The sequence below is a fragment of the Pelophylax lessonae genome, assembly GCF_965119305.1.
Source record: "Pelophylax lessonae genome assembly, chromosome: 3".
NCBI lineage: Eukaryota > Metazoa > Chordata > Amphibia > Anura > Ranidae > Pelophylax > Pelophylax lessonae.
The window spans coordinates 466,835,740-466,861,338 of NC_138770.1; the positions used below are offsets into that span (position 1 = coordinate 466,835,740).

Below are 25,599 nucleotides of genomic sequence, written 5' to 3' on the forward strand. Positions count from 1 at the left end.
CAACCCCTGTAGTTACGCCCCTGGAAAATACACTATGTGTATGTGACATTAGGTAATATTAAAGTTCTAATGAATGAGCTCTCACACATATTTTTAGAACAGTCAGGTTTGTGAGCTACCATAGTGCTAAAGAGCTGTGTCCTTATCGGTGCCATGTTCTGAGAGACCGGCCTCTTTATTTTGGCCTCTTTTTAAGTATCCACAACTTGTTAAAGTGCATTGTGAGATAACAAAAAAAAATTTAGTGAAGGAGACCGAAAGGAAAAAATTATGCATTTGTAAATTTCAATAGATTGGGCTGAAATACACATTGGATTTCTACTATGTGCAGATTGGTTTGCATATCTTCATTTATTGTTTAATTCATTTGTCACCTTTTTTTCTTTTAAAAAAAAAAAATCTGCTGTTGAGAATAACATTAATCATCCACAAAAAAAATTAAAAATCATAAAATTGTTCAAATGTACATTTATCAAAAAGAACATTATTATTATTATTATTTTTTTTAACAGCATGTGAGACCGAAGCAGCAAAAGTCTATCAGAAATCTTTGGTGGAATATTTACAGCCTTTCAAAGACAACATAGAAGAGTTTATGAGCAAAGGTACAGTTTATATATCCTGTATTATCCTATCGATAACATGATGGGGTTCAAAGACAACATAGAAGAGTTTATGAGCAAAGGAACAGTTTATATATCCTGTATTATCCTATCGATAACATGATGGGGTTCAAAGACAACATAGAAGAGTTTATGAGCAAAGGAACAGTTTATATATCCTGTATTATCCTATCGATAACATGATGGGGTAAATTATAATTATTGTAAAGCCTGCTCTATAGTAGAAATGCTTAAAGTTTATTAAAATGTCAATACAGAGTGCACAAAAACGCTTCAAACCCCTATCCTATCCTTGTATATCCAAATATTCCCAAAAAATTTAAAATATAGGCTTCGGGTTTGTGTTTTGTAGAAAGTGGGTAGCATCAGAACAGTAAGTGCTCACCTGAATGGGCAGCAAACAGAAAGAGCTCTGAAGTGTGGGACTTTTTTTATGCATTTGCTGCCAACAGCACCATTGTGGCCTGCAGCCTCTGTCTGCAGCATACTAGCCATAGTAAAAGTACAAGCCAAATGGTACCAAATGCATTTATATTTGGTATTTTAAAAATATGTTTGAGACTTTGTGCATCTTTTTACAGAGGCTGCTGTAATTGAGTGGGAAAAATTAGAGAAGAGGCTTGCTCCTGTGCAAGAGGTCACAGAATGTGATCACACTACACTATCTGCCTAGCATAGCTTCACCAATAGCAGCCCCCCTTCTCCCAAGGCAAGCTGGCCTACTGGTACTTGGTTGCCCCCTGGACCTATAACACGATGCTATATACCGTGACCTGGTAGCCAAAGAAGCTAAGCAATGAAAAAACAAAAAGTATCTGTGGTATGCAGAGATGTATAGTAACGAAGTAGAACTACTTAAGTACTGTACTTAAGTACCGAAATGCGGTATCTGTACTTTCCTAGAGTAGAATTTTTTTCTCCTACTTCTACTTTTACTTCACTACATTTTTTCGATGATTTCAATACTTCTACTCAAGTATTTTTTTTTTGTGCTTCATAGTTACTCGTTACTTTTAAAAAAATTACCACTGCCAGAACAGTAGATGGCAGGTTGCATAAAGCTCAAAAAAATGTGTATAATGTCATTTGTAAATCAGCGCATACGAAAATAAAGGCTGTGTATAATAAAAGCTGCTATACCAAATCTTTCCAATGAAAAGAAAATATGAAACAAACAAATAAATGGTGCTACAGCGCTTAAAGTGCATCAAGAAACTGCTAAAAAACACAGGTTAATCATTTGAATAAATCATTTGAAATAATAAAAAATAATATGATGTTCAAACTTTTGACTTCTTTCTTTAATAACTTCATAACACAGTACTTGTACTTCTACTTTCAGTACTTGAGTAGAATTTTTTTTTCAAAACTACTGGTACTTTTTACTTTTAGTACTTAAGTAGCAAATTTTTTGAAAAAACTACTTGCAATACTTAAGTAAAAAAAATGTTGAATACTTTAGTACTTCTACTTAAGTAACTTTTTCTCCGAGCACTTCCACTTCTACTCAAGTCACTTTTTGATCGAGCACTTGTACTTTTACTCAAGTAGAAATTTCGAGTACTTTATACAAGTCTGGTGGTATGGGATATATTGATGCCTGTAGATGGTGGTAAAGCCTGGTGCCTTGGCAGGAGCATGCTAAGGAATGTATTCAGTAAAAAGTCACATGGTGAGTTCAGACACCAGGCAGATATACATAGTCAGTAAACAGGCCAGTGGTCAGTGCAAACGGCAAAAAGAGACAAGGTTAATAATCAGAAAAGAGTAAATCTAGGCGTAGGGCAGAAGAGATGGTCAATAACAGGCTGAGGTTGATCTGGGCAGAAGTGAGAGACGTGGCCTGTACACAGAGGAGACAAACAGATACAGGCAGAGCAGCTAGTGAAGCACATGAGTAAACCTATCATAAGCCCCAATTTCATGGCTTGTGAGGTTTATATCAGACACCAACAGAAGAGAGGAACACAGGCCAATGGGAGGAAAGCAGGGAGGACTGAGTTGCAGGCATTGTCTGGCAACAGAATGCCTCCAAAGGCTGGAGCAAAGGCATTGTTGTAACACAGGATGTCATGGCCAATAAGAGCAGAGAGGAAGAGTCCAAGGTGTTATATAACCCAAGCAACAGGAGACTGACTGCTGTAACCTTTAGTGTCAACAGAGGAGTGCCAGGAAATGAGCTGATAGGTGTGGGTCTTAGCAATGGAAAAGTTCAGGGCAAAGTGAGTCTTTACAACTACACTGCTCAAAAAAAAAGGAACACTTTGAAAAAACATCAGATCTCAATAGGTAAACATATCATGCTGGATATGTATACTGATATGGACTGTGTAATGTGTTAGGATTGAAAGGATGCCACATCGTTTGATGGAAATGAAAATGATCACCCTACAGAAGGGCTGAATTCAAAAACACTCCCAAAATCAAAGTGAAAAAAATGATGCAGCAGGCTAGTCCATTTTGCTGAAATTTCATTGCAGCAACTCAAAATGGTACTCACTAATTTGCGTTGCCCCCACATGCTTATATGTATGCCTAACAATATTGGGGCATGCCCCTAACGATGACAGATGGTGTCCTGGAGTATTTCCTCCCAGATCTGGACCAGGACATCAATGAGCCCCTGAACAGGCTGAGGTGCAACCTGGCGACCTCGGATGGACTGAAACATAATTTCCCAGAGGTGTTCTATTGGATTTAGGTCAGGTGAGCGTGGAGGCTATTCAATGGTATCAATTCCTTCATCCTCCAGGAACTGGCTGCATACTCTTGCCACATGAGGCTGGGCATTGTCGTGCACCAGGAGGAACCCAGGACTCACTGCACCAGCGTAGGGTTTGACAATAGGTCCAAGGATTTCATCCTGACATCTAATGGCAGTCAGGGTCTAGCCTGTAGAGGTCTGTGTGTCACTCCAAGAATATGCCATCCCAGACCATCCAGACTCACCACCAACCGGTCACATCCATCACATGTGCTCAGGGTGTACCTGCTCTCATCTGTGAAAAGCAAAGGACGCCAGTGGTGGACCTGCCAATTCTGTTGTTCAATGGCAAATGCCAATCAAACTCCACGGTGCCGGGCAGTGAGCACAGGGCCCACTAGAGGATGTTGTGCCTTTAGGTCACCCATAATGAAGTCTGTTTCTGATTGTTTGGTCAGAGACATTCACACCAGTGGCCTGCTGGAGGTCATTTTTATAGGACTCTGGCAGTGCTCTTAATGCTCCTCTTTGGACAAAGGAGCAGATACCGGTCCTGCTGATGGGGTAAGGACCTTCTACGGCCCTGTCTAGCTCTCCTAGAGTATCTGCCTGTCTCCTGGAACCTCCTCCATGCTCTTGAGAATGTGCTGGGAGACACAGCAAACCTTCTGGCAATGGCATGTATTGATGTTCCACCCTGGAGGAGTTGGACTGTCTGTGCAACCTCTATAGGGTCCAGGTATTGCCTCCATGCTACTAATAGTGACACTGACCCTAGCCATATGCAAAAGTAGTGAAAAACAGTCAGAAGAGATGAGTAGGGAAAAAAATATCAGTGGCCTCCAACTGTAAAACCATTCCTGTTTTGGAGGATGTCTCATTGTTGCCCATCTAGTGCACCTGTTATTAATTTAATTACCACCAAAGCAGCTGAAACTTATTTACAACCCCCTCTGCTATTTAACTAACCAGATCAATATCCCAGGAGTTTATTTGACTTGATGCTATACTCTGAATAAAAAGCGTTCCTTTCATTTTTTTTTGAGCAGTGTATAGAAAAAGTTACAGACTAGGCATATGAGTTATGACTCCATTATCTAGGTTCTTAGTTGATCTGGCAGTTCAGTTGAGGTGTTTTACCATACCAGGACCCTACTTTTTATTTTTATTTAGGGCTGTACTTATTTTACATTTCCTGATACTTATATACAGTATATTCTTGACGAGGACTCTGAATTACAGTGCCTTGCGAAAGTATTCGGCCCCCTGGAACTTTGCGAACTTTTGCCAAATTTCAGGCTTCAAACATAAAGATTTAAAACTGTAATTTTTTGTGAAGAATCAACAACAAGTGGGACACAATCATGAAGTGGAACGAAATTTATTGGATATTTCAAACTTTGTAAATAAAAAATAAAAAACTGAAAAATTGGGCGTACAAAAAAAGTGCAGCAAACTCTCTCCAGAAGTTCAGTGAGAATCTCTGAGTGATCCAATGTTGACCTAAATGACTAATGATGATAAATAGAATCCACCTGTGTGTAATCAAGTCTCCGTATAAATGCACCTGCACTGTGATAGTCTCAGAGGTTCGTTTAAAGTGCAGGGAGCATCATGAAGAACAAGGAACACAGCAGGCATGTCAGAGATACTGTTGTGGAGAAGTTTAAAGCCAGATTTGGATACAAAAAGATTTACCAAGCTTTAAACATCCCAAGGAGCACTGTGCAAGCAATAATATTGAAATGGAAGGAGTATCAGACCACTGCAAATCTACGAAGACCTGGCCGTCCCTCTAAACTTTCAGCTCATACAAGGAGAAGACTGATCAGAGATACAGCCAAGAGGCCCATGATCATTCTGGATGAACTGCAGAGATCTACAGCTGAGGTGGGAGACTCTGTCCATAGGACAACAATCAGTCGTATACTGCACAAGACTGGCCTTTATGGAAGAGTGGCAAGAAGAAAGCCATTTTTTAAAGATATCCATGAAAAGGGTCGTTTAAAGTTTGCCACAAGCCACCTGGGAGACACACCAAACATGTGGAAGAAGGTGCTCTGGTCAGATGAAACCAAAATCAAACTTTTTGGCAACAATGAAAAACGTTATGTTTGGCGTAAAAGCAACACAGCTCATCACCCTGAACACACCATCCCCACTGTCAAACATGGTGGTGGCAGCATCATGGTTTGGGCCTGCTTTTCTTCAGCAGTGACAGGGAAGATGGTTATAATTGATGGGAAGATGGATGGAGCCAGATACAGGACCATTCTGGAAGAAAACCTGATGGAGTCTGCAAAAGACCTGAGACTGGGACGGTGATTTGTCTTCCAACAAGACAATGATCCAAAACATAAAGGCAAAATCTACAATGGAATGGTTCACAAATAAACATATCCAGCCAGGTGTTAGAATGGCCAAGTCAAAGTCCAGACCTGACTCCAATCGAGAATCTGTGGAAAGAACTGAAAACTGCTGTTCACAAACGCTCTCCATCCAACCTCACTGAGCTCGAGCTGTTTTGCAAGGAGGAATGAGGAAAAATTTCAGTCTCTCGATGTGAAAAACTGATAGAGACATACCCCAAGCGACTTACAGCTGTAATTGCAGCAAAAGGTGGCGCTACAAAGTATTAACTTAAGGGGGCTGTATAATTTTGAACGCCCAATTTTTCAGTTTTTTATTTGTTAAAAAAGTTTGAAATATACAATAAATTTTGTTCCACTTCATGATTGTGTCCCACTTGTTGTTGATTCTTCACAATAAATGACAGTTTTATATCTTTATGAAGGTGAAGTAATCAATTAATATGATTACCTATAGCGCTTGCAAAAAAATATTTTTATATCTTTATGTTTGAAGCCTGAAATGTGGCAAAAGGTCGAAAAGTTCAAGGGGGCCGAATACTTTCGCAAAGCACTGTAGGTTTTTTTTTTCTCCTGTGGGTGCCATTCCGATTCCCGCTCTTGCCCTTCTCAGCTGTGACTCTGATGCCTTATCTATTGCTATATGTAGGTGCATGCTTGTACTTGTGTAGGTGTGAGGGCATGAGCACTCACACTGGTCTCTAGACATGTGTGATTTATTTTGTTACGAATTGAAACTTGGCAAACATTTTCTTTATTCGGCGATTCGGATGTATCCGATGAATCACAATAATAATACATTTCAATGAATTTGAAATAAATTGTAACAAAATGAATTATCCAAATTCATATTCAAAACTAAATCCGAATTTGAATTTGAAAATAAATTTAAATTCAGCAGTGAATTTGAAACAGAATTTGAAAATGAATTCAAATTCGAAATGGAAATTGCAATAAATACAGTAAGGTATAAAAATGAAATAAGATGATGATTCCTGCTTAGGCTGCCTTATAAAATAGAAAATAATAGAAAAGAACAGAAAATAAAGGAATATAATAAAAAAAAAATAGAAAACAAAGGAATAGAGTAAAAGATAATAGAATAAAAAAATAAAGGAAAAGAAAAGAAAAAAATAGAATAGAAATAAAAGAATAGAATAGAATAAAACAGAATAGAACAGAATAGAAAATAAAGGAAAAGAAAAAAAATAGAATAAAGAAGATAAGAATATAATAAAATAGAATATAGTAGAACAGAAAAGCAAATAAAAGCAACAACAAAAGCAAGAACAGAAAATAAAAGAATAGAAAATAATGGAATAGAATGGAATGGTACAGAATAGACTTAAAAAAAAAAAGGCAAAAATAGTTTTCCGAAATTCAAATTTAGAATTTTGAATTGATTTGAAAATAACGAATATGCAAAATGAATCTGAATATACAAAACAAATTCTGAAAGCAAATCATTCTAACATAACGAATATGATAAAACGTAATTATTATCTTAGCGAGCGAAACAAAACAAAACAAATTGTTCCATTCTTCCTTCACTATTGCTGATCAACTAGATGGATGGTTTGCCTCATCCAGACTTGGATGCCCTAATAAAAAGTCCTCATTTGAGTAAAGGTTATTAATTCTGAAATGTTGTCCATCAAGCTCTACCTGTTCACGGAGACAGCAGTTCTTCATATGAACAAAGATTAGCTAAACTGAATTTATTCTCCCCTCAGTAATTGGGGGAGAATAAATCCCCCGAATTTGGTGCAAATGTATTAATTTTAAATTCATTATAAAGGACAAGGGTGGGCACTCTGGGGGGAAAAGAGATTTATTCTTCAGTAAACAACTGTGAAAAGGGGAATAGGCTTTCTCAGGTACTAGTTCTAGCCAGCTAAATTGATTGTTTTAAATTAAAAATTGCATTCCTAAATTCACAGATTAGAATTGGATATTAACATTTATAAGTAATAAGGCCAAAGATTGTCGATCAAGGAAATATCCAAATGGGATCAGGAAGGAATTTTTACCCTGTTGGAGCAAATAGCACAATGCTTTATACAGGTTTTTTTTCCTTCCTTTGGATCAATTAGAGATGTAGAGTTCTGTTCATGGAGGTCCACTATTATTTATTGATGTATTCATTTTTATAGGTTGAACTTAACAGATTGGTGTCCTTTTTCAACCTGACTCTTTACAAATGAGCAGGGTGATTGTGGGGCAAACCACAAAAAAAGTGAACATTAAAGATAGAACACAAGCAAAATACTGGACACCTATGGCATTAAAAGTAATGCACAGTAAGGTCTTGTTAGGTAACTTATAAGGGTCCATACATGCACTACTTTTACTGCTGACCCATAATACACCTCCGACTCCTGGTGGACCCAAGATTTACATCAAAATTATGGTCTGTGGGTTTTTAGTAGTTTCTGTTGTTATAGGTATATACCATTCTAGTTGTTTCTTCCATGCCTGATGCCACATGGAGGTGTGGTCGTCACGCTCCTGCTGACAACTAATTTACTCAGGACATAATTTACATTAGTTGCAAGTTCAAGCTTGGCTCAGGAAACAAATGTTTTCCTTGTGGTTATTATAGGTCTTAGTCGGAACCACCTGCATTGGTGACAATTTTTTACAACCCCCCTCCCCCGTCATTCTGAGGGGCTCATTATACTTCTGTTTCACAGCATTGTTATTATCTGTCTGAACACAATAGCCTAAAACTCACACCACTTTCTCCTATGCAATCTGCTGTGCTTATTTTCTCTGTTGAGGATCCTTTGGGAGATTCCTGCCATTTTATTGTATCCTGGGGTATTTTTGTCAGAAAAGGAGTTTCTTCTCTCGTAGTTGACCCATGCTTGCCTAGTTTATATTGCTAAGATGGATTTGGTGGTCATGATTGGGAACTCCTGGTGGATACTGAACTTCGTGAATTAATCTCTGTTTAGGTCACATCAAGAGTAGTTTGGCCTTTTCTTAGATACCTTCTATGCTAAAGTTTGCCTACCACAGGAGAAGCTGCGAAAACTACATAGTCAGGTTCTTCAATACCAGCTTCCCTATGAAGCTGCATGTGAATGCTGGGATTGTTGGTTATCCACCTTTGAAGAAAGCAGTTCAATTTCCTCAAATCTACTAAGAAATTTACAACAGGACATTCTCATGACATGGGACTAAGCCAATCTCTCCTAAAAAAAAGCATTATTAGGTTATATGTGCTAATGGAATGATAGTAGCGCTGAAACACTATATAAGAGTTCCTGAAATAGACAGTGGATGTCAACTAAATATACAGTGTGGTAAAAACTTAGTCCTCACAGTCTTTAATTGACTAATACCATAAGTCTATTAACGGGTGAATATGAACATCAATCCTCCTTCCAGATCTTCAATAAACATAAAAGTCCAATGTTATTGACGGTAGTTGTTGGGTAAGTATTGCAAAACTCCCGTGTAATCTGGTCGGGTCACCACAAATCCACCACCAAGTGCAGGGGGACAATAAGAAATGGCCACTCACCGGATAGATATGCTCACCTACTCTCATAAGTGAGCACCACTCGCATAATGATCACAGATCCACATGTCACCATAGGATAGATTGAATCAAGCAAGAGATGGTTCCCAATCCAGTATAGTGTCCCTTTTTCTGCCAATGTCTCCCAAATCAATCGTTAGATGTAAGGGTTGCATCAGTTTTCTTTTCTTTGGCTTTTCCCTGCTGTCTTCACCTGGCGATCTGGCCAGTAACACATATCCATAATGTCCTTCTAGATCTGCTGGCTAAGGCATTGTGGCACAGCAATTTCCATCAACCCCGCCATGAAGGAGCAGAGACTGCCGTGTGACTTCTCAGGAAAGCCAACGATTCTTCCTTCGGAGAGCTTCAACCTGCCCAGGCGGAGTCACTAGAAGCTAGGAAGGGGCGGCCATGTTTGAGTAGTCAGACTTTGTCAGTAATACTCCGAGGGCTCAGGGAAAATGGCCGCCCGCCTGGAGACGACTTACAGCCAGGAGCCTCTACAGAGCGCTCTGTAGAGGCTCCTGGCTGTAAGTCGTCTCCAGGCGGGCGGCCATTTTCCCTGAGCCCTCGGAGTATTACTGACAAAGTCTGACTACTCAAACATGGCCGCCCCTTCCTAGCTTCTAGTGACTCCGCCTGGGCAGGTTGAAGCTCTCCGAAGGAAGAATCGTTGGCTTTCCTGAGAAGTCACACGACAGTCTCTGCTCCTTCATGGCGGGGTTGATGGAAATTGCTGTGCCACAATGCCTTAGCCAGCAGATCTAGAAGGACATTATGGATATGTGTTACTGGCCAGATCGCCAGGTGAAGACAGCAGGGAAAAGCCAAAGAAAAGAAAACTGATGCAACCCTTACATCTAACGATTGATTTGGGAGACATTGGCAGAAAAAGGGACACTATACTGGATTGGGAACCATCTCTTGCTTGATTCAATCTATCCTATGGTGACATGTGGATCTGTGATCATTATGCGAGTGGTGCTCACTTATGAGAGTAGGTGAGCATATCTATCCGGTGAGTGGCCATTTCTTATTGTCCCCCTGCACTTGGTGGTGGATTTGTGGTGACCCGACCAGATTACACGGGAGTTTTGCAATACTTACCCAACAACTACCGTCAATAACATTGGACTTTTATGTTTATTGAAGATCTGGAAGGAGGATTGATGTTCATATTCACCCGTTAATAGACTTATGGTATTAGTCAATTAAAGACTGTGAGGACTAAGTTTTTACCACACTGTATATTTAGTTGACATCCACTGTCTATTTCAGGAACTCTTATATAGTGTTTCAGCGCTACTATCATTCCATTAACATTGTTACCAAATATTTATATTTGTTCAAGTAGCAGCTTCAGGGTTATCATTTTATTTCCAGCAGGTGCTGGTGCATCCTAAAGCGCGGAGATAGTCACACAGTTTGGGCGGTTACTGAGGATTATTATTTTATCAGGTTATATGTGCTGTTCCAGATACATCTGTTATGGTGGCTTCTGTCCCCTGTGTTGTTGGTGGGCAAGTTCTTACTTCCTAACCTTTTAAGACAATATTTTGTTACTTTCCATTTGTCCAGTTCTAGTTCTAGTTGAAGGACATCTCTTACTATTGCCTGGATGTGATAATCACAATCAAGGTTTACTTCTCCATCTCTGTTTCTTTTAGGTAGGCTGATTCCTTTTTTGGTATTCCAGAATTCCCTAAAAGAGGTGTTTCCTTTCCCAGATCAACTTTTTTAGCAGATTAAACAGGTTTTTTTGGTGCAGGAATATACAGAAAATTGCGAGATAAAGCGCTTACTTCAATGTGCCTTGAACCTCAGTACAAAAATCCAATTTGTTTACTGTGCTGTTCATGTGCCCTTCTCCTTCTCTTCAAGGGTGCAGAAAAGACATTTGCATTTCTTGTGTTGCCCCTGTGCCTCCTTTCCTCCTCCTGCTTCTTTTCAGCTAATCCTGCCATATTCCCATCCACTGGTTATATAATAAGCCAGCTGACTTTTTATGTTATCCCAGGGCCAGCCCATAGGTCTCTGCAGTGCTGCTGCAGAAGCAGCAGAAAACATATCCCTAAATCACTCAATGCCCAAAATCTTCCTGCTAGCTTTACCCAGCACCCTATTTATGTTTTTTCATGGCTAATGCTACACCACAATGTCAGGTACTCAGCTGCCATTATTTTTCCCACAAGTCCATATACCACCTGCCCATTACTTTGCACAGAAAGTAATTTCTGCCCTTCACAAATATGTGGAATACCATGAGGCAGCAGGTAGAAGTAGAAATATGAGGCGAAGGAGGGTTAGGGTGTCAGGTAAGGAGGAGGGTGGGGGTGCTGGAAGTGAGAAGAATGGTTGGGCTTCTGGTGGTGAGGATTAGAAGTGTTGCAGTGCTGTTGATCAGGAGGAGGGTTGGGGTGAGGACGAGTAGGGTTGGCAGTGGTGTTGGTTGACAGTGCTGGCAGTGGGGAGTAGGAGGAGATTTGTAGGACAGCTTGTCCCTCTTCGATACATGGGGAAAATATGTGGAGATCTACTGACCTCAATTCAGAGGGATCCTAATAGGGCCTACTCTGTACTTTACGGCTTCCTCTTTGCTGAATTACACAACTGTAGGCTACCCACTCTGCCACAACACAGGGAAAAGGGCAGACAGCAGCAAATGGAGGAAGGAAATCTTTTGGTTGAGGGGATGGTCAGGCAACAAGCAAAGCTGAATTCAGAATCCTACTGCCATAATCTTCCCACCCTCCCCAATTTTCCCACCCTCTACTACTTCTTTTTTATTTATTTACAGTTTATCACTTTTAAACTTTTTCATGTATTAGCTTTTTTCTTGTAAGTCTGTCTCTGTCCTGTTTAACCAAACATGACAGGCAGGGAAGGCTGTATGAGTGCAATGATTACAAGTGATCATATCTCTGGAAGTAAAGGCAGTGGCGTATTTAGGTTTTGTGCTGCCATAGGCCTGACTAAACTTGTGCACCCCCTAATTTAAATATGACCCACCCCTTCCTGTAAAGGCCACACCCTTTCCTGTTTATGACCCACCCTGTCATCTGTAAACCACAACCACAGTCTATCAGTGCAGCCTCATCAGTTCCCATAAGTTCAGTCTCATCAGTGCCCATAAGTGCAGCCTCAGTAGTGCCCATCAGTGCAGTTTATCAGTACCCACCATTGCCACCTCATCAGTGGCCATCAAAGCAGCATATTAGTGCCCATCAGTACAGCCTATTAGCGTCCATCAGTGCAGCCTATGAGTGCCCATCAGTGCCTTGGGGTAGAGGAGAGTAGGTGGAGCATTTGGCTGCAGTGCCACACTTATTAGCATTGGCGGCCATCGGGCCAGTTGTGGTCAGCAGCCTGCGGTCTGTCCGAATGTCCTGACTGGAAGGTATTATCATACTAGTAGGTAGCAGTGTGACCGCTTTATGGGGGTACCAGACTGATTTGCCTCCTGGACCCTGACCCCCAGCCCAATTCACCACATAAGACTGGCACTATACAAAAAGTGTAGCGCAAGCCAGCGGGGACCCTTTTTGTGCCAGGAGGAGGCTGTTTTTTTCCGTGCAGGGTGCAGCTTTTTGCTGCCCCCTTGCAAAGTGCCGCCCTAGGCCTGAGCCTTGTTGGCCTAGGCCAAGATACAGCACTGAGTAAAGGTAGCACAGCCTTTTTCCTCAGCTGCAGGTGTGTATATACCAATGGAATACATATTGCTATGGTTTTGCAACAATAGCAAATTCCACTGAAACCAAAAGGAACTAAAGATCTAGATTGATATGGAGACCAAGCAATAGGTCTTCAATCCAGTCTTCTTTATGGTAGTAATAGCATGGAGGCAAAGCAAATCAAAGCTATTTTCTGAATATTTTCTGATTGCCATAGAAGACATTAGTCTCTGACAAAGTTGAAGAGTTAGATGAAAAGCACAAGCTGAGTTTGCTTTAGTAATCCAATGCAGAATCACTTTATTTTTTGAGAAAAGGAAAGGACAAATAATATTTTATCAGTTTATGTAGCTCATTGCGTAAGGCATAAGTGTATTTAGATACTGAATGCTACTGAATAGCTTACTGTTTCGTGGCTGCTTTACAAATAGTTACATAATTTTGCATATTCTTCTGTAAAGACATACTGACTATTTTCATTTACCTATTAGTAATGGCATAAAGAGTTTTCAAATAATAAAAAAAAAACACATAACTATAATGCAGAGGATACAGCAATGTAAAATTGGCCAGCACCAGAGCACCTTTAATCAGGGTTAATAGGTCTAACTAGTGTATTCCTAACTTTTATATGGGGCTAGGCATGTGTGGTGAATGTGGGTGATCATCTGAGCGCTGTGACACGAGGACAAGAAGCAAGGGGAGAAATTTTCACTGGGGAAGGCACGGATACACTTTGTGTCTCTGTTTAAGGAGTTTCCTGTTTATTTGTTTGATAAGGACATAGGCAGCTTTAAAAACATGACAGAGGCTCTACTCCTTCCCTACTCTATCCAAAACATACTAATAGATTTTGACTTGAATTAGGATTTAATCATGTTTAACCACTTCCCCCTGGGGGGACATCCATGGACGTCCTCCGGTTTCAGTGGCTATACAGGAATGATGCCTACACCTATAGGCATAATTTTGGTATATATCTCTTCAGCCAGTGATTCAGTACTGCAGAAGTGATCCAAGTGGCTAATTAGCCACTCGATCACTTCTGTGGATGGTGAAAGGGAGTCCGACTCCCCTCCCGCAGCCACCTCTCTCAGGCTCTCTAGTCTCATCGAGGAGCCCGGGAGCGTATGGCGGGTGGCGATGGCTGCACCGAATAGAGAGAAAGGAACTGACATTGTTCCTCTCTCTTGGTAACCTTGGAAACCGGGAGCAACAAGTATGCCGTCACTTCCGGTTTCACCTCTTTGTTTACCTGGCCACCAGCGGTCAGGAAAGCAGCCAATCAGATCTATCTGTGTCTGATTGGCTGCATGGGAGTTTGCTGCCATTCCATGGACAGATGCATTTTAAAAGTGTGACATGTTAGGTATTTATATACTTGGCGTAATATTGTCTTTAACATTTTACAAAAAATTGGGCTAACTTTAGGGTTTTTTTTTTTTTAATTCATGAAAGTATTTTTTTGTTTATTTTAAATTGCATTTGAAAAACCACTGCGCAAATACCGTATGACATAAAAAAATGACAACACCCACCATTATATTCTATAGCTTCTCTGTTAAAAATATATATAATGTTTGGGGGTTCTAAGTAATTTTCTAGGAATAAAAAAAAAGTTGATTTTTACATATAAGAGCAAAGTTTCAGAATTGGCCCGGATGGCAAATGGTTAAACATATTTAAAAAGGTGTTCTCTTGGCTGTGTACATTAGGTTTTAAAATGACCCTGTAACATTTTTAAAGCCCTCTTATCTCTAGAAGAAGACAGTAAATACTCCATTTTATTTGCTTTAATCACAACTAGTCTCCCAAAGTCTGCATAGAAACCAAGCACAATATAAAGGTTCTTTTTTCTGTGATAAGAGGTCAGAGGCCATAATTAATGAGTATAGGAGACACAGAGAATGACACTCCCAAAAGTTTTGTTTTTCCCAGCAGACTTTAGGGTACTGGTTTTAGTGACTGGAGTTGAGTTTGGCAGCAGCTAAAGGTAAGTTTTTACTTCTTTCTTCTACAGGTAGCAGGGCTCTTTTCAAAAATAAATTGCAACAGGGTTTATTAAAAATGTGTTTCATTTTTGCTGTCAAACTTGAGAAACAACCACTATATGTTTGTTATGTGTTCCCATCCACACAGCATGCCTAAAAATAATTTAAAAAAAAATGTTACTTATTTATTTGAAGCATGATTATACAGAAGACTCTTTAGGTAGCTTGTAATGTTTAAAACAACTTGCAAAGAAACATTTAGGGACAGATTGGTTTAAAAGTACATTAACATTCAATGTAAAAGCAAAGCCTTGATGCATTTAACCCTTTTTTAGCAGTGTGCACTTTTCAGTCAACTGATAATGATGTTTTGCCAGCACAGTACAATCAAAGATAAAGTTGTTCTAAAAGCTGGGCATTTTTTACTTTAATGCATTCCCTGCATTAAAAGTAAAAAAAATGTCCACTAGTTGTATCGCCCCCTTACCTCCCTTTATACCTATCGCATTTGGATCTAGTGCTGTGCTCATTGGCAGCAGCGCTGGTCTCTCCCTCTCTCTTTCCTTACAGGCTCAGAGACAGCCAATGTCTCCCGCTGCTGTCAATAAAATCCTGTGAGAAGAGAGCGGGGTCAGAGCTAAGCCATGCTGTGTGTATCAATGAATGCACACAGCTTGGCTCAGGAGCGAGCCTACAGGTGTGCTACCATAAGAAACAGCTTGCTATGGTGGCACACGGGGAAGAGGAAGAACCACCAGTGGGGGGCCCCAGAGAAGGTGGTTTCAGACTGCTCTGTGCAATACCAATTTATGATATGTGTATGGAAACATGTAGCAAGTATAAAGTTGGTGTTAACTCATTTTGACTGTTAAGGGTGAAATGCACCAAGTAGGGAACCCCAGGGTTTGATTTTTGAAGTTAAACAGCTCTGAAGATTGTTCAATATATATATAAATATAATGTCTTTCTTTCTTTTTACAGCAAATATTGACCATGAAACCACAGAAAAATTTCTTTCTGAAGTTCATTTAAGGTATTTGAAGTTTGAATATAGGTTGTATTAAATGTTATTAAGGAAATGCTGTGGTTCTGTAAGGCTCAGCCCCATGCTTAAGCCAGGAACTATAGCTGGTGAGTTTTCTGCCTTTAGCAGCCCCTGCTTTCTTAAGGTAAGCAGGCCTACTAGTACTTGGTTGTTCCCAAGTCTTAAAAAGCACAAAGACAGTCAAAGCAGACAGTTTCAAGGTCATGGCAGGTAGCAGACAAATGTAATCCAGGAAACAATCTGAGGTAAAGTAAGTTGGCAATCCAAAAGGGTAGACAATTCCAAGGTCAGGGTAGGTAGCAGGCAAACATAATATAGTAAACAGTTCCATGGTCAGGGCAGGTATCAGACAAATATAATCCAGTAAACAATGTGAGGTCCAGTCAGGCAGCATTCCAAAAGAGTAGTCAGGATGCAAGGCAGGGGTCAACAATGAGGAATTCAATGGTAGGTAACACAATAGGCAGGGCGTGACAGGGAGGGAGATAGGTTTTAGAGCCTTGGTCCTGTTATGCCTAATTAAAATGTCGGAGAAGCATAGCCTATTGGGACAGAGCAGTGAGAAGCAAAAGTGTGTGGCTGCTTGTTAATCAATAGGAAATGAAGGCTAAGAAGACAGAGCCAACCCTTTGCCTAACAATTAGGAAGCCCTGCACTAATCCGCAGCATCTGGTCAGTCAGTCTTCATTGATCGGCAATGGGGATGTAAGCAGCACTGGGAGCGGTTTAGGAAAGAAGTAGAAACATGAGACTAACTTGCATTTCTAATAGGTGCTCAGTTACTGAAGAAGGTTAGTCCATGTTTGATAAAAATATGAACTTAAAGTGATTGTAAACAATCACCTTGTAAAATAATCCATTCAGTTCAAATTAAAAAAATGTGGCTATAAAAAAACAGAATAAAAACATTATTTTCCCTTTTTATAAGTGATCAAATTCCCTCATTCATAACAGCTGGAAGGAGGAGAAGCAGCGGCACACTGAACTCCCCAGTGAATGCTGTGCAGCGGAGGGGGGGGTGTCTGATCATTGGAAGAGCACACTGAGTTCTCAGCATAGCTACAGAACTGACCACAGGGTGCTCTCCTGTTTAGTGCAGTCAGTTCTTATTTGGAAAGCAGAGGGACTGGCAGGATCACCAGTAATTTCACAAAGGAAGCAATAAAAAGAGAACACAATACTTTATCATACAAGTACATGCTACAGTAGGCATATATAAGGAATATGAAGTGCTGGGGTAACAAACGCTTTCATTTAACTCAGTACGCAAAGTAAATGTATACCAGGGTAAAGCTTATTTATTTTCTAATACACATTATGATAGGTAATTTGAGAGGGTTTGTCTTTTGTTTTTATTTTTCATATCCTAGAAGATTTAGTTGCAAAAATGCATTGAGCAATACAAAAATATGTGTGTTAGAAATCCTCACCAAAAAAAAACAAAAAACTGTCATGTTCCCTCGGCGTCTCTTTCGAGTTGGGCGGCTCCGGCGCTGTGAGTGGCCGGATCCGCGATGACGTCATGCGCGCGGGATTTCACTTTCCGCCGGACCTTCAGAGCACATGCGCCGCTAGTGTCAGCGGCTGCATGCAGGGCGAATATCTCCTAAACCGTGCAGGTAAACATAAATGGTGATATAACAAGTCCATAACATATCATTTACCTATGCATAACAAAGAAGTGAACTTCAAAGAGAAATACATAAAAGGCCAAATGTGTAATCTTGAAGCCCACGTGTAAGAATCCCAGACCATCCTCAAAGACACGAGTGCCAAATGATAAGAGATCAACAGCACAGAAACCATCCTATTGGGGGGCCACCACTCAGTATACTACCGCTTCCTCAGTCCTTTACTAGTTATCCAAAGCCAGTACCTACGCATGTTTCATCTGCTGCAATAGATATTTTCAGGGGAAAAAAAGACATCTATTGCACCAGACAAAATGTGCGTAGGATGCTGGCTTTTGATAACTAGTGAAGGACTGTGGAGGCAGTTGTACCCTGAGTGATGCTCCCCAATTGGATGTTTTCTGCACTGTTGATCTCTTAATATTTGGAGATCATTACTGTTTGGTAAGAGAACTGGTGCATTTGTCTTTGCAGTGGTTTGAGATTCTTACATGTGGACTTTCATCATTTTCAAGATTTCACATTTGGACTTTTATATACACTGCATTGTAAATGCAACACTTTTGGTTTTGCCCCCATTTTTCATGCGCTGCACTCAAAGATCTAAGACTTTTTCTATGTACACAAAAGACCTATTTCTCTCAAATATTGTTCACAAATCTGTGTTATGCCCCATAAACACGTGCAGATCGTCGGCCGACTGATCGGCTGTCTTTTGTCCCCGGGCTGTCGTGTCTGTTGAAAAGTGCAAAAGACTGCACAAGAATTTTGTCCGCCGACTACAGCCGACTGCAGAAGTGATGTCATGTAATGGTTAACTTTCCCTGTGTTTTTTCTTTTCTGAGCATGCCCAGTCTTGCAAATCTGCTGTCTGTCGGCCGAATTCTGTATTGACTGGCGAACAATCGGCCGCTCTGGTGTCGGCATACAAAAATTTTAATGCTTGCACGACAGATTCTTTTCGGCCGAAAGTGCGCTGTCGGCTGTCGGAAGCATCATACTAACAAGCCGAAAATCGGCCGATCGGTCGTCGGCCGAAGCTTTTCGGCCGACAATCTGCACGTGTGTACGGGCCTTTAAGCACCTTTTACAAGGGCTTTTCAAACAGGTCTGCCTGTCAGCGGCGGATGTCAGCGGTGACATCTCCGCTGACACCTGCTGCTCACCGATCCAATCTTGCCTGTGAAATCCAGATGGATGGAAACCCTATTTTCCATCCGTCTGGACGATTAGATTGGATGAAAATGGACAGGCGGTCTGTTTTCATCCGATCTCCCATAGAGGAGAGCGGGCATCTGACAGGTCTGTCTCTGCACACAGGGTGGAGACGGACCGGTCATCCACCTGCCCAGCGGGGTTCGGCGGATCGATCCCCACTGAGCAAAACGGAGTTCGCCGGGCGGAAAGCTCATGTGAAAGGATCCTTAGTGAGCACTTCTCCTTTGCTGAGATATTCCATCCACCTCACAGGTGTGGCATATCAAGATGCTGATTACTGCACAGGTGTGCCTTAGGCTGGCCACAATAAAGGCCACTCTAAAATGTGCAGTTTTACTGTATTTGGGGGGGGGGGGGGTCTGGGGGATCTGAAAACCAGTCAGTATCTGGTGTGACCACCATTTTCCTCATGCAGTGCTACACATTCCCTTCACATAGAGTTGATTAGGTTGTTGATTGTGGCCTGTGGAATGTTGGTCCACTCCTCTTCAATGGCTGTGCCAAGTTGCTGGATATTGGCAGGACCTGAAACAGGCTGTTGTATACACTGATCCAGAGCATCCCATACATGCTCAATGGGGGACATGTCCAGTGAGTATGCTGGCCATGCAAGAACTGGGATGTTTTCAGCTTCCAGGAATTGTGTACAGATCCTTGCAACATGGGGCCGTGCATTATCATGCTGCAACATGAGGTGATGGTCATGGATGAATGGCATAAAAATGGGCCTCAGGATCTCGTCACGGTATCTCTGCCATCAAAAATGCCATCAATAAAATGCACCTGTGTTCATTGTCCGTAACATACGCCTGCCCATACTATAACCCCACCGCCACCATGGGCCACTCGATCCACAACGTTGACATCAGCCCTGTACAGTGAAAAGCAGGATTCATCCGTGAAGAGAACACCTCTCCAAAGTGCCAGACGCCATAGAATGTGAGCATTTGCCCACTCAAGTTGGTTATGATGACGAACTGCAGTCAGGTCGAGACCCCAATGAGGACAACGAGCATGAAGATGAGCTTCCCTGAGACAGTTTCTGACAGTTTGTGCAGAAATTCTTTGGTTATGCATACAGAATGTTGCAGCAGCAGTCTGGGTGGCTGATCTCAGACGATCTTGGAGGTAAAGATGCTGGATGTGGAGGTCTTGGGCTGGTGGGGTTACACGTGGTCTGCGGTTGTGAGGCTGGTTGGATGTACTGCCTAATTCTCTGAAATGCCTTTGTAGACGGCTTATGGTAGAGAAATGAACATTCAATTCACGTGCAACAGCTCTGGTGGACATTCCTGCAGTCAGCATGCCAATTGCACGCTCCCTCAAAATTTGCGACATCTGAGGCATTGTGCTGTGTGATAAAACTGCATATTTTAGAGTGGCCTTTTATTGGAGCCAGTCTAAGGCACACCTGTGCAATAATCATGCTGTCTAATCAGCATCTTGATATGCCACACCTGTGAGGTGGATGGATTATCTCAGCAAAGGAGAAGTGCTCATGAACAGATTTAGACAGATTTGTGAACAATATTTGCGAGAAATAGACCTTTTGTATACATAGAAATTCTTAGATCTTTGAGTTCAGCTCATGAAAAATGGGGCAAAAACAAAAGTGTTGCTTTTATAATTTTGTTCAGTGTATTTCATGTTGACGTTTACTTCTTTGTTATGCATAATTGAATTATATATTATGGGACTGTTAACCTTACACACATATTTTTCTATCGATGACTATAGAGATATTGGTTTTGCGCATCCTTTAGATTTTTTATGTAAACCACTGTCAGTGGTTTATACAGCTCAATATTTGATTAGGCAGATAAAATAATTACATTTGCAAATAACAAGATTGCAAATTAGAAACAGCTTGAAGAAATAACAAAACATGTTTGAAATAATTACCTAGCAAAGCATGAAGAATAAAGTTATTCTGTATGTTGTTTTAAGGATATATTGTGTATTATGTTGCAGAGCACCATGTTGTATTCTTGCTTGCTGTATTAGGAAGCAGGAACAAGACATCTCCAAAATTCCCCTTTAAATAAGAGATTATGTATTTTTTTATATTTTAGCTCTTAGAGAATTGTATTACAAAAAGGGTCTCTGAGATAAAATCGAAAGATTAGATGACAACTAAGCCCTGTGAACTGCCTTATGTGCAATAGTGCAGTTTCCCCTTCCCACCTCACAGGCAGTGTAGATCTTTTCAGTTGGCATAGACGACTGATACATCCCCTGTTGATATAAATAGTAATTGGGGACATTTCTACCAGGTAAACCGGCATTTAGGCAAAAAGTAAAACCAGTTAGTGAATTGCTAATATTATCTACAAATAATAGAGCTGTCACAGGGAAGGATCACTCAATCCGTCTTCATTTCAGTTGTCTTTACTCTTCTGCATCCAGAATCCAGGCAGCTTCTTACAGGTTCAGGGAAATGGTGTTTTATAGAAGACTTCATCTTTCTCAGCTATATCTTATGACCATTCGTAGTCTTACATCCAAAGCAGAATCAAATCTGCTTGGTGATTATAATACATTTTTTAGCACTAATGCTTTGTTACATCATGCTTTCTTTATTGGAGAGGCAGAAAGAAACTTATTAGATGTTGTCTCAGATTACTGACCAAAGGAACTGGGCTGCACCATACTAACGCCTTGGAGATCCAGTGAATGTGCTGTTTGTATACATTTTAAGGCTTAATTTTTAAATGTAATTGTGTTACTTATGCAGCCCTTCTTATCAGAGAGCTTGTAGTCAACTGAGCCCTATACATTTTTGAAAGGCAAAGAAAGATAAAGTACACTTACGTGAAGCTTGTGTTGGCTAGCTTACAAACCCCTAGACCAACATTACCATGCCAAAAATATCTCATGTCTTTCCTCAGAAGATCTTCCTCTCTTATAATTTATTCTATGTGAGAAGAATGACTGGAGGTTTAAGGGAATGAGCTGCAAACAAACTTTATTTAGCTTCATCATTATCTGTCCAAAGTCGCAGACTGCAGCACCCCTACCCTTGACAGCTCATTAATTTTCAAGGCATGATTTAAACACATAATCACATCTTACAGAACACATTTGAACGTGGTGCTCCACCGACACCACCCGGCACCCATACATGGTGGGTTTCTTCCTAGGAGTGGAGGCCTAAATAGCTGCTGAGGGTAGGCCTTTCCAGAGGAATCCTGGACAGAAGGTTTGATGGTAAATGGCATGCAATCTGGCAAATATTTGTGAATCTCATGTAAACCTACACAATCCCAGTAGAATCCTCATAAATTAATTTATCTCTATTTGTGAATATTGTTCTACAGGTTTTTGGAAACTGTAGCCTATTATTATGTAAAGCCAAAACTTGGGGAAAAAGAGGTGTCTCCAAACACATTCTTCAGCATCTGGCATGAATTTAGCACTGACTTTAAAGATTCTTGGAAGAAAGAAAATAAGATAATTTTACAAGAAAGGTAGGTGATATGCAAACCTTTTATGTGGTAAGTTAAAAAAAATGTATCTGTTTTTTTCTATGGCTGCACCAACTATACCACTTGAATATTTTTATATGCAATTTGCAGCTTTTTACCTGTAGAAGTAACTAAAGTACAGTAACTAAAAGTCAGGTGATTTGTTTTTTTTACCTATTACTGCTTTGAGATTGTTTCTGCATTTTAGAGGATAATTGAAGTATTCTACTGCTTCTAAAAGCTGCAGAAACAAATGTAAAAATAACATGCACATTAACCACTTAAGCCCCGGAAGATTTTACCCCCTTCCTGACCAGGGGGTTTTTTGTGATTTTTTACTGCGTGACTTTGACGGACATTTGCGCGGTCGTGTGACGCTGTACCTAAATGAATTTCACATCCTTTTTTTTCCCACAAACAGAGCTTTCTTTTGGTGTTATTTGATCACCTGTGCGATTTTTTGATCATGCGCTATAAACAAAAAAAGAGCGTAATTTTTGCAAAAATAACAATATTTTTCACTTTTTTTTATATGAAATTCCCCCCCCAAAAAAATGTAAAAATCTAAATTTTTTAACATTTTCGGCCAAATTGTTTTACGCTACATATGTTTGGTAAAAAAAATCGCAAAAAGCGTATTTTGATTGGTTTGCACAAAAGTTATCGCGTTTACTAACAAAGGGAAAGATTTTTGTCATTTTTGGTGTTTTTTTTTTTAACGAGTAATGGCGGCGATCTGCGATTTTTTTTGCGGTACTGCGACATTTCAGCGGACAGATCGGACCCTTGACTGACATTTTTGACACTTTTGGGGTTACCAGTGACATTACTGCAGTAATCAGTGCTATATATATGCACTGTTACTGCAAAAATGACACTGGCAGGGAAGGGGTTAACTGTATTGGACAGGGAGGGGTTAAGTGTGTCCTAGGGGCGTGATTCTAACTGTAGGGGGACAGGTCTCCTAGTGTAAAAACAAAGATCAATGGTTCTACATAGTAGAACCGTCTGATCTTCATTTTTACACAGGGGAGAATGACAGGCGGCTTGTTTACATAAGCCGCTCTGTCTTTCTCCCGCTGTACCGGCGATCGTAGTGTGACCGGCGGACATCGGGTCCGCCGGTCACACGCCCGCACTCCTCTGTGAACGAGCCGAGGTGGGCGCGCGCCTCAGCGGGCGTGCGCTCGCCCGCTATTGGCTCTAAAAGGAGTGACAGGCGAGCAACGTAGACCTACGTCACTCTGCCTGGCCGGGGCTGACTGCCGCAGTAAATATACTGTGAGCAGTCGGCAACCGGTTAATGTAAGTACATTACATAAAAGATTACAAATGTCTGAAAATATGTATATAGTGTAACAAACGCTTGTGTGTATGAACCCTGAGTGTGTTGTATGCACATACCAACAAATATTCCGCTTTTACTTTAATTTTTTTTTTATCCGCAGCTTTACTGTTGGTAGTTACTACAAGTCTCATTGATGTGTGTTATATGTTATACAGGTTAAAGGAAGCTGAAGAGGTATATAAGCAAAAAAAGGAAAAGGCATCAATTACTGTAAAGCCAAAGCATGAATCTGGAATTGTAAGTATTTATATAAAACATGTATGTATCGGTCTGCCAAGTGTAAATCTTAGGAGATTTTACTTTTCCAAACACATTTTTTGTACCTGGTATTTCAGTTATTTTGAATATGTTTGTCCGTTTCGTGCCGGTTCACACTTATGCGATGCGGGAAGGCTGCGAATTCGCAGCCTGTTCCCGCATCGCAAACGCACCCTTGGCAGTTCACACTGCCATATGCGATATGCTGGGGGTGTCAATGAAATGTTAATGACACCCCCAGTTTGATCGCATATCGCAGTGCGATCTTTACAGTTCGCACAGGATGGATCTAACAAGTGTGAACCACTGTGCGATCCGATCTTGATGCGGCTCAAAAAAAGGGTCATGTGCGACTTTACTGCGGGTGCAGTGCGAATTTAGCCATACAAAGTGTATGGCTGAATTCGCACCGCACACCTGATTGCATATAATGAAGTAGCAGTGCGCTCCGATATTATATGCGATCGCCGCAGCCGCACATATGTGAACCGGCACTTCGAGTCAATAAAATTTAACTTTTATTTATATATCAATAAAATAATTGAAATTACTATCTCAATTGTGTGTTTATGTGTCCTACTGCATCCCCTTTTGATTTTATGCAAGGGTATCCTAAAATCTATATGTATAGGAAGTAATTGAAATCTCATAAAAGTAAAAAAAAAAAATCTCAGTCTGTTATTATATTTGTCATATTGTAAATAAACGGTTACTCGATTTCAACCTAATAAATTATTATAACTAGGGATAAATGCAAGAAAAGCTTAGGGTGTTAATCATAAAATGTAATAATATTCATATAGGTATATAAGCAGAAAACACAGATTATCCAAAGTGAATTCTTTACTCCAAAAAACTATTTTAATACAAACCCAAATCCAAAAAAGTTGGTACAAATTGTGAGTAAAAAAGGAATGGACTATTTTACAAATCTCATAATCTTATATTTTATTCACAATATAATATAGATAACATATTAAATGTTGAAAGTGAGACATTTTGAAATGTCATGCCAAATATTGGCTAATTTTGGATTTCATGAGAGCTACACATTCCAAAAAAGTTGGGACAGGCAGCAATAAGAGGCCGGAAAAGTTAAATGTACATATAAGGAACAGCTGGAGGACCAATTTGCAACTTATTAGGTCAATTGGCAACATGATTGGGTATAAAAAAGAGCCTCTCAGAGTGGCAGTGTCTCTCAGAAGTCAAGATGAGCAGAGGATCACCAATTCCCCCAATACTGCGGCGAAAAATAGTGGAGCAATATCAGAAAGGAGTTTCTCAGAGAAAAATTTGAAAGAGTTTGGAGTTATCATCATCTACAGTGCATAATATCATCCAAAGATTCAGAGAATCTGGAACAATCTCTGTGCGTAAGGGTCAAGGCCGGAAAACCATACTGGATGCCAGTGATCTTTGGGCCCTTAGACGGCACTGCATCACATACAGGAATGCTACTGTAATGGAAATCACAACATGGGCTCAGAAATACTTCCAGAAAACATTGTCGGTAAACCCATAACTAAGGGAATGTGGACATTTTGCACTATATTTAAAAAAGGCATTTATCTGTATCAAAGACTCATTCTTTAGATTCTCAGATTGTTTACTGTTGACCTATATTGATACGCCTTGCATTGCCCACAGTGATATGATCCTTTTGGTGATTTAGGTAGCCGGTTCTTCATTCCATATTTGTTTTTCTTTTTTTGTTTTAAATTGCTGTCTTTTCTGTAAATTTCTTC

General features: G+C 40.3%; 1 protein-coding gene across 1 annotated transcript in view; it reads left to right on the forward strand.

Moving 5' to 3' along the window:
• Positions 1-25,599, forward strand: part of LOC309551828 (formin-2-like) — a 138,048-nt gene that overhangs the window by 106,811 nt on the left and 5,638 nt on the right. Inside the window, 4 exon segments of the mRNA XM_082252525.1 lie at positions 513-605; positions 15,869-15,920; positions 22,099-22,248; positions 23,749-23,830. Of these exon segments, the coding sequence (XP_082108651.1) occupies positions 513-605; positions 15,869-15,920; positions 22,099-22,248; positions 23,749-23,830 (377 nt within the window).